Here is a 15100-nt window from a genome sequence, read left to right as displayed (position 1 = left end):
TGCTGGCAACCCCAATATGGTTGGGCGGGTTATCTCATTGGTATCTCACCATTTCTTGAAGGATTGACACGAGTTTGTTGGTGCAGGTCACCCCCAGCTGTGACTGAGGTCTTGTGTGCAAGCCTTTACAAGATCCCTGGAGAGATGCCTTCCCCCTGCAGCCTAATGGCAATAAACACCAATTCTGGGAGGAGGAAGGATGCTTATATGCCCACCTCCACATGATACCATGCTCCTGGTGCCCATCCTGCCTGTATCCCATATGGATAGACAGAGTCTGGGGTTTAGAGCAGACTCTGCACCCTTAGGTCAAAGAGGGATGGAGTGAAAAAGGACTTTGTTGCTGGAGTTCAGTCAGACCTAAAGAAAGTTTCTAATGTGTGGTGACCCTCTGCTTGAGCTTGTCTCCCACCTCCTTCCTAGGACTGCTTTGGAACCTCTCCTCCACTGATGAATTAAAAGAAGAGTTGATACAGGAGGCCCTCCCCGTCTTGACAGATTGTGTTATCATCCCTTTCTCTGGCTGGTCTGATGGCAGCTGCAATAGGACAATTATTGACCCAGAAGTATTCTTCAATGCTACAGGGTGTTTGAGGTGAGTCATCAAACAGGAACTTACCGTAGCTTGTGTCTGTTTTCAAAAGCTGAAGCTGTCTAAATCCTCCTACAATAAGCTAAAGACAAGCTCATTGCAACTGTATTAAAAAAAACCTCCTTGAGAAAGTTTTCCTGACTAAGAGAAGGTGCAGAAAAAATTACATCTAAAATTTTTTTCCCAGTAGCTTTTTTTCTTTTTTTTAAATAAGTCTGTTCTTGCTAAGTCTCTGCCTAAAAAATGTAAGTTGTGTTGTCACAGGAGAGCTGCAATACTGAAACCTGACAGTATTCAGCTCAGACCAGGAAACTTGACACTTTTTGCCCTTAGATTTTTGAGGCTTCCAGAGTGTCTAGAAAACAAACTGGTTTGGGTTTTAGGTGACAAAAAGAATTCTCTATATAGGGAAAACAAGCATTTTCCCACTGATTTTAATAACTGTTTTAATACAGAGCAGTCCCATTGCCCTGGACTTTTCCTGGCTCATTTCATCAGGCGGGTCAGCTACAAAACAGGAGGTGCAGATTGAGCCCAGAGTAGTTTATTTTTTTCACGGGAATGCCAGAGCCCTTTTGTAGAGGATCTTCGCCCTGACTTGCTGTTTCTCCTACCACCCTCCTCCACTTGGATGCAAGCTCCTTGTCTTACTGGGAACAAGTGGGGAAAAAAAAAAATACCCTGTATAATTAGGTACTTTCATCAACTGAAGCTCTCCCCGAGGGAGTGCAGCACTGACCACACCCTTACCAGACATGCAGCTAGTAGGAGCTGTATCTGCTTATGAAACGAAATGGGTGAATACGGTAGGGGCCTTTTGAGACGTGATGCTATCATCTTCTGTGGCTGGGAACCGTGTCTGAAAGATAGTGAGTGCTGCTCCCTTCCCTGTCTTGGAAGGCACCTTCCCTGTACTGTTGCACGTCAAGATGTGTGGTGTACATTGCATGTGGGGTGCTTCACTTTTAAGACCATCTCAACCCACCGATGCCACAAAATATCCAATTAAAATGAAGGAAAGAGTATGATGATTTGTATAAGCATGTGGAAGGAGCTCTCCATGGAGTTTAACTCAAGGCAGGCTCTGCCTCCTGAGACTTACCACAGTCTGTGTCAGTAATATTAAACACCGGTGAAGACTGCCAGATGCAGGTCAGTGAGGAGCTCCAAAGGCTGGGGGGGATCAGTACTGGGGAGCAAGCCGAGTAAGGAAAGCAGGGTGGTTGGGTCCAGAGCCCCTGCTCTGAGGGGTGAGCCAGGATTGCTCTGACTCACTGCCCTGCCACACCATAACGCAGAGATGAGAACAGCCTTGGGTTTGCCCTGGGCTCGAGCCATTGCTGCTCAAGCATTTCTGGATTGCAGATGAATTCATGTTAATGAGGAGGCTGCAAATCACAGTGAACATCAAATCCAGTTCTGGAACGCCTGGAGTGAATATCTCACAACGACTGCCAACCTCTCTTTGTTTTTCATTTGCAAGCTACAAGGCAATAAAACAGGGAAGAAAAAAAACCCAACAAAACAACAAAAAACATTTCCTGTTACTGGAAAAACTTCTCTGTCCTGGCAGCAACCAGTGCTCAGGAATAAGTTACAACATTACAAACTGGTCAATCCCTCTGGTCAGAGCGATTGCTGCTCTTCAGCATCTCTGCCCATTTCACACACAAATATTGTTGTCGAGCCTGTGTAGCTCCATGCTTACAACCATATGCATCTTCCTGATCTTCACAATAAACCCAGGTGGTCTTTTTTCAGTCTTCTCTTTGGAAAAGCCTCCAAGGAGGCGATGAGTGTGTGTAGTGTCACATGCATAGCCTCTAAGGCAAAATATTGCTCATAGTTAGTCCCACTACGAGGATGTCTTCTACGCAGAGCTCCTTAACAGGGCATTTTCCTAGATGAAATCAGTCCTAAAGATCAACAAGAGAGCTACGCACCAGTGCAGCCCTACAGAAGGCCTCCAAAATGAGAGCAGTACACCAGCCTTGCTGAACCTACAAAAATATCCTTAAATTCAATTACAGCTGTAGCCAGAACAAAGCCCTTAGAGACTAGTAAGTGAACCCAACTAATCCTCCTTCTTATTTCTCTCCTGACATGCTCTGCTACATCTTTCTTCAGAAACTTGAGTTCTGCAGACATGGGGCGCCAGACCATGAGGAATTACCCTGGCTTGATTGATTCAGTCATGACTTACGCCCAGAACTGCGTGGCTTCTAACCGACCTGATGATAAGGTACCAGATGCTCACCACAAGCTGTTTGCTAGAGTTCAGCCCTGTAGTTAATAATTTCAACTTTGGGAATATCTCTAAATCCCTTTCAAACAAGCACAAGAGGAGATTGGACTCTTTGTGGCTCCCAAATCCCAGTGCGATCTGTTGTAGGATTGCAAGTCCTCTGTGCTCTGGGCCTGAATTAGAGGTGGGTTTTACAATTTCCCTTTACCAAATACAGAGACAGAGCAAAATATTTTGGCTCCTGAGCCTCCAATATGCTTTCCTCCCTCCCCCTCCCACCTTGGGAATCTTCTAGCATCTTAACCTCCATCTCTTGCTCTTCCCACCACCACATCTCTTCATCCAGCAAGACTCAAGCACATAAGTCATGACATTCAACAAGAAGCCAAGGGGCTGGCATCTTTCTGCCTGTCCCCTAACCATGACTCTGATTGCTATGTGTAAACGGCACTTACCTTGGACAAAATAGTGTTTATAGCCACATTTTCAGGAGTTCAACACCTGTGATACTAGCCAGACACCCTGAAATCCTCAGTGCTCATCAAAGTACCAAAATTATTTCGAATGAGCTCAGGACTGAGAAAATCCTCTTTTGGGGACAGCTTTTGCAAGAAGACCAGTTTCAGCAGCACATGCTGAACACAACTGTTTGGAAATATAATCACGTGTTTTGGGGTTGGTTACAGGTATCTATTTAGTGAAAATTCTTCCTTGCTCTTTACATTGGACACTGACATCCAGGTAAAAGAGGCTTAAAAACCTGTTCTTGGTAAAAAGTGTCCCCTAATCTGTATCTGTGATTTGGATAAAGTCATTGAAAGTTGACTATGGCAGGAGGAAGAATTTCAAGATTTGGCATTTCATAGTGGTCAGTTTGATATAACCACCCTCTTCACTCTCTTTTCTTGTTTGTTAAGTTTTCTCTGGCAGTGGCACCTAACAAGGTTCACTGAGTCCGTTAGCTCACTGACATCTACAATAGAGCATTTGGGCTATGTGGCCTTCAGTCTGCTCTACCTCCTTATCTTCCTTCCCATCCATTGCTACCTTAAGCAGGGTCAGGAGCTTATGTGGTGTAACTACTAAAAAAGCTAATTATGGCATGGTATATGTCCTCTCTGTAGCTATAGCAGATGCTGCTCCATATTTTTCTGCCTAATGTGATTCTTGCATTTTTATTCTGGGGGTGATTTCAGTCTGTGGAGAATTGTATCTGCATCCTGCACAACCTCTCCTACCGCCTGGATGCTGAAGTTCCCAACAGATACACCCAGCTCAACCACATGGCCCGGAGCGTTTATATGGACAAAACTCTCACAGGCTGTTTCAACAGCAGGAGTGGTAAAATGGAGGTAAGATGTGCCACAGAGGGCTTGGAAATGTTATATTCAGCCCCAGGCAGGCGCGACAAGCGGAGAGCAGGATCTGAGCTGCCAGTTTCTCATCTCTTTGTAGAATGATGAGTATGGCGTCCCTCTTCCTGAGGAGGATTTTAAACCCAAAGGACCCAGCTGGCTCTACCACTCTGATGCCATCCGCACCTACCTGTCCCTGATGGATCAGAGCAAGAAGGATGCCACCCTGGAAGCTTGTGCTGGAGCTCTGCAGAACCTCACTGCGAGCCGAGGACTGGTAAGTGCTCCTCTCTCCGCATGCACGCAGCCAAACGTGTCAGTACTTTACAGTAATCAGAAAGGAAAATGTCCTCCTTAAACCTCAGGGCACTATTGCAAGTCTTTCCATGGTGGATGCTCCAGCAGAGGTATTTATTAATGACAAAAATAAGGCCTCATGGGGGGCTATAATCAGTATCCCAATGGTCTATCCCAGATCCATAGACTGGGTTTCCAGGTTTCCCCAGTCACTTGGTCATACTACCAGCATCTGCTGGTATTGTCACCCTTCCCCCAGGACACCAGTAAGGATGTGCCCAGATGTGCACATGTGGACAGATGTCATTAAAGGAGAGAGAAAGGATGTGTGTGTGCCACCGCCTGTGTGTGTTAAGTGGGAGGTGGCTCTAATAACAGGGTGGGTTCTGCTGTGGATTGTGGCTCGTCCTCACATCAGAGCTGCTTGTAAAATAGCTCTGACAGATGTCCTAACCCATAGGTATGGCAGTGTGGAGGTGACACAGCTGTGGGACACCGTGGGTATTACAGCAGCTAGGGCACGGCGAAGGACATGTCACGACAGCAGCTCTGCTGTGTCCAGTATTGCTGCCATGGGCATGTCCTCGCAGGCTGCATTCACGTGAACAAACCTCGACTTGTCTGTTTGTGTCGAACTTCATCAATTCCAATTTAAATAAGATGGCTAGGGAGATAAAGAGATAATTATTTCATACGTAGGAAAGGCGTGTCACGTGTGTGAAGCGTTCCACCCAGAAACACGAAGTGACTCACTAAAGGAGTCTTCTCTGCTAGGACAGCATTACCCTGCCAGCTCTCATCTCCTGGGAGCTTTTGTTACAAGTCTTTCAATGTGAAATGCTTTGGGAACTTCTTTTTTTTTCAGTTTAACTAAGCAGTGCCACTAATAAGGTGGAGAGAGGCTGTCATATAGACAGTATGGGTAGAGTATGGGTAGAACTGATCAGAGAAATGCGGCTGGAGCCATGTGTTCCATGGAAATGAAGAGCCTTTCAGCAATCAACATCATTACACAAGAATGTCTTTTGGGCAGGGGGGAAGAAAGCAAACAAACAAACAAGAACCAGCTCTGACAGTGCTGAAGCAATTTATTTCAGCCTTCTGGAACGGAATGGTTGGAATTTGACTGGATGTGTACAATTGACTTCTACTTTCAAGGGTCTTATTCCAGCTCAGAGCTGGATTTGGGGTGGGTTGCTGAGTTTGTTGTCACCTGGAGGAAAGGGAAACTGGGGACAAGTTTACAAAGCTTTCTATGATCCTTTAGTTCACAGAGGATGGCTCCAAATCTCTTCTCAGACTACACTTTACACATCCCAGTCCTGCTGGTTGAATCTGTAATGTGACATGTGTGCCTCCTGGAGCATGGGAGGGAAATTGGGTCTCAGCTCACTGGAAGAGGGTTGCCTTCCAGCCTGTTCCCTCCATTCCCGTGTCACTGTTGATGGGCATGAGTCACTGATGGTACGACAATCTCCAGCAGCCTTTCTGGTGGGGCATTAGCTGAGAAGTTCAGTTTAAACTCTAACAGTAGGAGGTCATTTATCAAGGGTTTGTGCTTCAGTGTCCATGAACACTCTTCTGCATTGGCTACATCCTCAGATCTTCTAGATTCGCATAAACAAACACAAGATCATTTACAATGAGTATTTTTGGTCTTCAGATCGTTGTTTAAAGATATCCATTAGCTGTTCCTATTCCACCACAGTCTATTACTTGTGGCATGGCAGGGACATGCAAGGGCATTGTGAAGGGCAAGAGCAATGTGGACATGAAGGTAAAACTTCTCCAGATTTTGGGAATATCAGTTGGGTGAGCAACTGTCCCCACTCAGGCTCCAGAAAGAGGACAGAAGTATCAGTCATATCACAGAAGATGAGAGGCTGACTTTACAAATGTCTGTGGAGAAGAGGGGTAAATGACAAGTGGGATTATGGTAGCAGAAGAAGTTATTATACGGATGCTTATTTTATAGTGTAGTCATGTTTGTCTGGCCCTGTACGTCATTCCACTTGTGTCCTCCTGGCATTAGAAGTCATGAGACATCTCTGTTCTGTCTCCTAGATGTCCAACGCAATGAGCCAATTGATTGGTTTGAAGGAAAAAGGTTTGCCGCGCATAGCAAGGCTCCTCCAGTCCAACAGCTCTGAAGTTGTCCGGTCTGGGGCTTCTTTGCTGAGCAACATGTCCCGGCATCCTGTTCTCCACAAAACCATGGGTAAGTGATTTCCACCACAGTGGATTTCAGAACAATGTCTAGTTTCTAACTCTAATATCTGCCCGTTGTGCTTTGTAAACCCCATAACAGCACTTAGAGAAGCTCTGAAATTGGGCAAAACAATGTAATTTCTTCTGGCCAAAAGGACAATGGCAGGTGGTATCTGCAGGCTTAATTAACAAAATGTGTGCTATCTCAAAGTCTCTACAAGCATGTGGTATGATTTATAGACAATGACAAATCTGCAGGATCATGAGGATGATAGTGTTTGGGAACTGAGTTAGACCTGACTACCCATGACCAATATCGTTGCCCTTCCAGAGGCCTGCAGCACTCATTTTGTCTCTGAAAATCAAGCGATGACTATTATGCCATTACTGCCCAACATTATTAGTGCCTCTTTCCAAAGATAACACCACATTCTTGCATTGAACAGTGCTAACACATATAGTATCATTCACTTGTGTTAGGTTTTATTTAAATGTTGATTGGAACATTCCACCTCTTTAGCTCACCAGGTGCTCCCAGATGTATCACGTCTCCTGTCATTCCAGTCTGGAAATACCAACAGCTATGGCGAGATCATGACATCAGCTTGTTACACTCTGAGGAACCTCATCATGTCCAACCCACACCTGGGAAAGTCTTACTTGACAAGCAACATGCTAAATAATGTAGTAAGCCTGTGCCGAAATGGGTGAGTTTGGGGCAGAAGGCATGGAGAGGGTCATGTGCAGACATTTTTGAGTCCATACACTCTGTGCAAAGCCAGATTAAACCCAGAGACTTCCCAACACCCTTCAGAGCTATAGTAAAGCATTATTCTTTCCCTGTGCTTGTAATTTGAGAGCCAAAAAAGTTCAAACATGTTGGTAGACAGAAATCCTCAGTTCTGGTTTCTTGGAAACAGCCGTGAGCCATGCAGGGTGAGATATGTAAAGGGGCCTCAGGAATTTTAAGAGATTCTGAAAAGAACTGAAGTGCCAACACCTTAAATCCTTTCAAAAATTTCAGCCCTCAAAACAGGGGATGTCAGTACACGTCCTGACTGCTTAGCACTTGGGCTTCCCACTCACAGCTTCCTGCAAACATGAAGGTCAGGTCTGAGATTCAAGACTCCTGATATACTGGGATTGTGCTTCGCTTTAATGTTCAGATTTGTTCATCTTTCTGTTGAAACATTCACCTCAAGTGGCAAAGATGCAGCTCTGATGACACATATATATATGTATTATAAGCACCTCCCCTGGTCTACTCACATATATTTTACAACAACTGAGCAATTTCACCATATTTTGGTCTGAGGTTTGGTGGTAGTAATTCTGTTCTGTTTGTTATCCACACTCCCTACAGCCCTGTGCAAAAGCTTGTCAACCCTTGCCATGTTCATTTATGTTCATTTCTGACCAAACTGGCATTAAACTTACATGATCTTTGATCATGTATTCTCCTTCCTAGACTTTCATCTCTCCTACCACCTGTCCTTGTTTTAAAATACCTTATACAAGTAACCTGTTGCTTTCTGTTGTGAAAAGACATTCCCATGCTTCCTTCATCATCCTTTGATAAGCCACTTACAATCTACCACTTGTTTCATGGCAGCAGAGACTCTCAGTCATCAGAAGGAGCCTCCTTGTTTAGTTTGGGCCTCAGCCAATGAACATCGGTCAGTCTGCTGCTTTTATATGCTTTCACTCTACAACAAGCCCAATTAACATGAAACCCAGCCCTCTTCATTGTATTGAATGGTATTTACTTCTGCCTAAAATCCCGCTTTGGATCACTCAGACTGGTCGTCAGCTAATTTACTACTTCAGCAAAGTGTTGCACAACTGGGGTAGTGCGTACCTTAATTGTCTTGACTGCTTTTTGTGATGAGCTTTGTTTGCAATGACTCACTAAACTGTGAGGAGAAACTCTGGAGATGTCTGCAGTGTGTTCCTCCTGTCTGTATCACAGATTCCTTCTGAGAAACTCCCCAGTTCTTACAATGTCCAAAACTTGAATGTTCCTTTTCCTCCATTATGTATTTCTGTCCCCAAAGATTTTTGTGCTGTTCAATTCTTATGAAAACATGACAATTTACTCTCAGCACTAATCTTACTTATTCAAGCCATATCATTTCAGACTGTTCCCATAGAGCAGATGTTAAATCTCCCCTCTAGTGAATAGGACACTTGCTAAGCCACAAATTAGCTAACTTTTTCCACATTCCCGTGTAGCCTGTGAAAATCAACAAGAAATTTTAGGGTGGGATTTGTCCGGTCCTACATCAGAAATTGGTGCATCCTACACCACTCCCTGGTGGTAACAGATCCATCCCCTGTACTGGGGGCTGTTGCCTAGGTTGGATGCAGATCCCATGCTCCCCACACTGATGCTGACTGTGGTGAGGCCCACACTATCAACCTCCTCCTTCCCAGCACCACAGCCAGCAGAAACAGAGAACAGAGGAGGTCTCAGTGGTGACCAAATCACCATGGAGAGCTGCCAGTCAGAGAGGGACCTGGGGGTGTTGATTGACAGCCGGCTAAACATGAGCCAGCAGTGTGCCCAGGTGACCAAGAAGGCCAATGGCATCCTGGCTTGTATCAGCACTAGCGTGGCCAGCAGGGACAGGGAAGGGATCTGACCCCTGGACTCGGCACTGGTGAGGCTGCACCTCAATTACTGTGTTCAGTTTTGGGCCCCTCACTCCAAAAAGGCCATTGAATGACTCGAGCGTGTCCAGAGAAGGGCAACGGAGCTGGTGCAGGGTCTGGAGCACAGGTCTGATGGGGAGCGGCTGAGGGAACTGGGGGGGTTTAGTGTGGAGAAGAGGAGGCTGAGGGGAGACCTCCTGGCCCTCTCCAACTCCCTGAAAGAAGGGTGCAGAGAGGGGGGATGAGTCTCTTCAACCAAGTAATGAGTGATAGGACAAGAGGGAATGGCCTCAAGTTGCGCCAGGGAGGGTTTAGACTGGATATTAGGAAGTATTTCTTTCCAGAACGGGTAGTCAGGCGTTGGAATGGGCTGCCCAGGGAGGTGGTGGAGTCCCCATCCCTGGAGGTATTTAAGAGTCGGGTTGACATAGCACTGAGGGATCTGGTGGAGTTGAGAACTGTCAATGTTGGGATAATGGTTGGACTGGATGATCTTCAAGGTCTTTTCCAACCTAGACGATTCTGTGATTCTATGGAGAACACCATGCCGTGCTGCACCTTGTTAGTATTTTGCAGAGTTTTCTCTGTTAATCTGCCTCAGTTTCCCTGTGGACACACTTCCCTCACCTCCAGCATTGGTGCTGGTTTGGTTGCTGTGTCTGCATAGTGCCTCCCTGGCACATGTTTCTTCTGCCACCCAACAAATCTTCACCCATTTTTCTGAACTGGTCTCTCATTGCAAATCATTAGTTTAACATGCTCAAACCATTTTGTATTCGTATTTCAGAATGGGCTTGCAGGTTACAGACAAGTAAGTTATGGATCTTTTCCTTACCCATGTTCTTCTCACATGCCAACCAACACTCCTCAAATCTGTGGTTTCTTTTTCTTGATGTTTCTTGTAGCTGTATTCTGAGTGAAAGGCATAAATGGTTTAGCAGTTTATCTGATAGCTGTGGTTTCTTCTCCTTCCTGGAGCATCCCAGTTAAATAATTGTCCCCATCTCCTGCATATATCCTCATCTATGACACAGGCTTTATAGTGATGATGGTGTTCATTCACTCTTTGTTGTTTTTATTCCAAGTTATCAAAATATTGAGTATTACCTTCTTTTTTTGTTGGTGATTCTGAAAGTCAAGCTACTGTTACTGATTTATTGTGATGTCTGATGTCCTTTTCATCTTTCTTCTTCAACTATCTGAAAAATATTCTTCTGCTCAATTTCAAATTACATTATTTCACTAATAAAATTATCATTTTTCTCAATAATTCTACTGGCTGCACTAAAAGCTTTTGTCCAAGATCTCTTTCTGTACTTTAGAGCATCAGATTTGCAGTTCAACTCAAAATTCCTTTATTACTGATTTATTTCAGATTCTCTTTGTTCATTCACTTTTCACATCTTTTCTATTGTACAATTTAATTTTGCAGTTTAATTCTATCATAACATTTTACCAAAATTAATCTTTAAAAAACTCAGGTCTTTCCATGATTCTTTTCTGTGGAAGAGAGTTCTTCTCATCCACACACTCCCAATTTCTGATTTCTTCCAAAGATTGCACCTTATGACATCCTGAAGAAATCCTTCTTCCAGGAATTCCTTGACCAGTCCTGTGACATACGTCAGGTTCTTGATATTTTTGTCCTTTGAGGAAACACTGTTTTTCCCCAATATTTGATATGCATGTACAAAATCCTTGTCTTTTTTGATGCCCTTGTGCTTCTCCCCCTGCCCCACCATCTCCTTCTGATGAGGTTCTTGTTTGTGTTTTGTTGAGTAAATAGTTTTTTGAATGACTGCTGCCACAACCACCAGTGGACATTTTCTTCGTTGTCTTTCCACAACTTTTTACAAATACTTCTATTTGTGAAAAACAGACTGTCCTTAAAATCAACTTTGATTTATTTTAAAGAAAATTTTTCCCCAAATCAACTGTCCTTGATATTCTACTCCATGTTATACACTTCTATAGTCACACTATTCCCAGCATTTTTGTATAGGATACGATACTTTACATATTGAAGTTGTCATCACAGCTCCATCAGTTCATGCTTGACCTTTTTATACCTAAATAGTAGCAGTAGATGCTGTATGAAACAGAGTCAGTATCAATCCTTCAAATTAAGAGTGAAGAAATTCTTTTTTCCTTATTTGCAAATGGCTCAGAGACCAGATGCTGGTAATTTTTGTTTGAAAAGAAAAAAATCTTTTGAGGTGTGCTCTGAAGACATAATGGCAAAAAGTCTGTATTTGTCATCATTAGAAGCAAATTATAAAAAAAAAAAAAAAAAAAAAAAGACAATTACTGTAGCTTAGAAAGAGAAAAACAGCATGAAACAACATATCCATGAAAGAGAGTGTCCAGGACATGCACTGACCATCTAATCATAGATACTTTTGGATTTACTTTTTTTTAATGGCTTTTCAGCTACAAACAAGATTTCAGCTACAAAATGATTTTAAACATAGGCGTTCTGGTGACAGGACATAGGATGGTTATAATCAGAGAAGTGATTTTGCAATAACACCTCGTTCTTCTGTCCCAAAACATTGCTCCAGAATATCTGATTGTCTGCAGGTCCCCCAGTCCTCCACACAATACCAACGTGTATGAGCTGCACAAGCCTTTTGGAGTTTATGACCAATTTAAACTTGCTAGCTTCTTTGGTAACCACTGCTGTATATGCTAGAGAAATGCCCCAAAATTTACTGAATGCAGTTACATTCCTGTCCTTTCACACTCAGAGTACAGTGCTTGCAGGTCTCAGATTCCTGATGACCCCTCACTGTCAGACCCATTTCTCATAGTCTGATGAGGACTATTTTGAGGACACAATGTTTTGTGAAACCGTGTCATACAGGGAGGGTCCTGAGTCTGGTCTCATACCTCTCCATCACCCTGGCTGAGACAGGCTGGGGCTGTTGCACTGAGCCCAGGTCAGGAGTCGCCCACAGACAGGACGAGGTCCAGAAGATCAGAGGCAGTGATAAGAACCAGCAAGGAGGCTTATATCTAGGTTGTTGTATGAAATGTTCCAAAATTATAAAAGGTACTGCTATGACTCATGGTTTCGGAGCTGTTACGTGAGCAAGTATCTATTAACTTGTGCTGAGTAAGGACTTATGGTTGCAGATGTTGTTATTACAAATGCTCCCATCTCCATCCTCACCGGGCAGCACGGAGCCTGTTCCTCTGCTGCCCTCCTGAGAGGTTTGCCCACACTGTCCCTACAGACTCCACCATTTCCTTTCTCTTTCACTCTCCCAAATTTCACACTCCAGAAACACTCCTTCAGCTCAGTTTAGTGCTCTTTTTTCCACTCAAATCCTTTTTTTCCACTCAAATCCTCCCCTCTTTTTCATTTGTCGTGTTCTGGTCCCAGAGGTTGTAACATAACATTGCTGAGAGAGTAAAGAAGGTTTTATTCACAGTCCTCCATCAAGTCTAGCCAGCCTCCCAGCTGGAGATGGGCTTATTTAAAGGCTGTCGGTAACGCATGTGAGTTGCTGCTCTGTGACCTGCCATAATTCACCAGGGTTGCTTTCATCTTCCCAGCTCCTGTCCAAAAGCAGCTGAAGCTGCTCGCCTCCTCCTGACAGATCTTTGGTCGAACAGGGAGCTCCAGAGTGTGCTCAAGCAGGTAAGGAAAATGCTTCTGCTTTATGGCTGACAAAAACAACCCTGGTCTTGACTCACTCGCTGCAGTTGGTGAGTTTGCAAAGGCCATGACTCAGCAGTGAGTACGGGCAGCGGTTGGGAGAAGCCTGGGGCGCTGGGAGGACCACAGTGCTCCCCAGCACACGGGCACCCGCCTAAGATCCGAGCAGGAGGCAGCAAGTCGGAACCACAACTGCTGGGACTGACTTTAGGGACTAAGCGGATGGCGGCATGTCTGCGTTGGGCAGCTTGCACCCTGAGGATGATGCTAACTCAGGTGGGCTCTTCCATGACACAGCCACCTCACTCCTGGGGTTGACGCTGTTGTGTGTGCCCAGCACTGCTCTGTGCTGGGAACAGACCTGGACATTTCACACTAGCTTGGGAGATTCCAGTCCATCGTGTAGGATCAGCATGTCCCAACAGATCCCTGGCAAGGTTCCTCTTCTCTTTCCCCCCATTTTCTTCTGTGTCCATAAACCTACCCTGCGGTTACATCACCCCTACAGTTGGGGTAATCTTTTAAACCAAGAAGAGGAGTATCTAGGATTTGTTTTGCTCCCTGCAACAGAAACTGCGAAAGTGCAAAGCCAGACAGGGCGCTGAGCCAGCTTCCAGCTCCCAGTGGCTTTCTTTGAACAAGCTGGGTTTTTCCAACTCAACAGCAGCAGCACCTGCAGAGAGTAAAGGGCCAAATTAAAGAGAAGGAGTAACATCCACAAAGGGGATTACCCTGGGGGCAGGAAGGTAGAGAGTACCTAAATATTGTTCTCATATTAACGGTTAGGGACTTTCTCCATAGGAGCTTGTGTAGCTTTGCGCCAGGTTCTGCTCAGGAGCCTGTGCCAACTCATTTTGATGTGACTGAGTCACTGCTGTGTTCACACAGATGTTCATTGCATAGGTATACAGCAGACCAGAAGGTTGGGAGTCTGCAAGGATATATGCATCATGCACATATCTTTGCTGTTTTTTCCAGGATGAGGAATACGATGAAATAATATTCATTGAAGGATTAAGTAAAGGTTTCCTCCAGTAAAGCTGGAGAAGTCCAGGATGAGATATAAGATGAAATAATATTCATTGAAGGATTTTTCCAGGATGAGGAATAAGATGAAATAATATTCATTGAAGGATTAAGTAAAGGTTTCCTCCAGTAAAGCTGGAGAAGTCCAGCTCTTGGCAAATGGAAAGCAATGCAAAGAGGATGAAGTCCATCAGTAAGGGTGAGGTATCGAAGGCACACAAAGGGAGGACAGAGGAGGTTGTCTGAAAATGAAGCACACTTCTTAAGTGGAGCAGGAGGCTCTCTCATGGTAATAGATTGCTATCAGTTTTGAAATTGATATGCTTTTTCAGCAAGGATTTGATAAGAACATGATGGGATCTTTAGCTGGAACGACCTTCAGGACCCTCTCCTCCAGATTTTAGGAGCCTCTCCATGCACATTCAGGCTGCAGGTGAGAACGGGGCCCTCGTGTGTGGGGAAGGGGTGGTTTTGGGGACAAAGGAGTGGTGTGTGAGCCCCACGAGCTTTTGCTATTTTTAATCTCCCCTAAACTTGGTTTGTGAGATTTTCATCACAGAACTTAGACCAAACGGCAAAGCATTTGTTTTGATGAAAGGTCAGAAGCTTTGCGGTTCCTGGGTGCAGATGTTGCCCACATACACAGCTGTGCATTTTAGACATGCTCAGCACAGCTGGACAGGCAAAGCTGCTGGACTTGACTATGCCTCATGTGTCTTTCTTACTTACTTTGCCGAACAACAACTGATTAATTGCATTTTGCCAAATTCTCTCAGGTCGGGCTTTTCACAGGCATCTCTCTGACAATACTTTCATTCCTGAATTTTGAATAATGTTATCCAGATCAGTGTCAGTAACATGCAATTAATTCCAGCACGTGCTATGGCATTAACCATCACCCCTAGGGATTTTCTGAGCACTTAACAATCCACCTGTAAGCCTCATGTCATAATTTGGAACTACATGCTCTCCTCTGAAAAATCCCAATAGAGAAACCAGGTTAGAGAAATCATTGGCAGAATTTTCAGGGCATTGTTATGGCTTTTTATTCAGTGTGAAATGAG

The 15100-nt window shown here is 44.5% G+C and overlaps 1 protein-coding gene across 1 annotated transcript in view; it reads left to right on the top strand.

Moving 5' to 3' along the window:
• PKP1 (plakophilin 1) overlaps positions 1-14440 on the top strand; it is a 42443-nt gene extending 28003 nt beyond the window's left edge. Inside the window, exons 6-13 of the mRNA XM_074893994.1 lie at positions 424-595; positions 2720-2834; positions 4034-4189; positions 4293-4469; positions 6554-6707; positions 7218-7404; positions 12908-12992; positions 14369-14440. Coding sequence (XP_074750095.1) covers positions 424-595; positions 2720-2834; positions 4034-4189; positions 4293-4469; positions 6554-6707; positions 7218-7404; positions 12908-12992; positions 14369-14440 — 1118 coding nt within the window. The remainder of the gene's footprint in view (positions 1-423; positions 596-2719; positions 2835-4033; positions 4190-4292; positions 4470-6553; positions 6708-7217; positions 7405-12907; positions 12993-14368) is intronic.
• The last annotated feature ends 660 nt before the right edge of the window (positions 14441-15100 follow it).

The sequence above is a fragment of the Strix uralensis genome, chromosome 24, assembly GCF_047716275.1.
Source record: "Strix uralensis isolate ZFMK-TIS-50842 chromosome 24, bStrUra1, whole genome shotgun sequence".
In the NCBI taxonomy this organism is placed as follows: Eukaryota; Metazoa; Chordata; class Aves; order Strigiformes; family Strigidae; genus Strix; species Strix uralensis.
The sequence above is the reverse complement of the archived record's forward strand: the minus strand, read 5'-3'. Positions and strand labels throughout refer to the sequence as shown.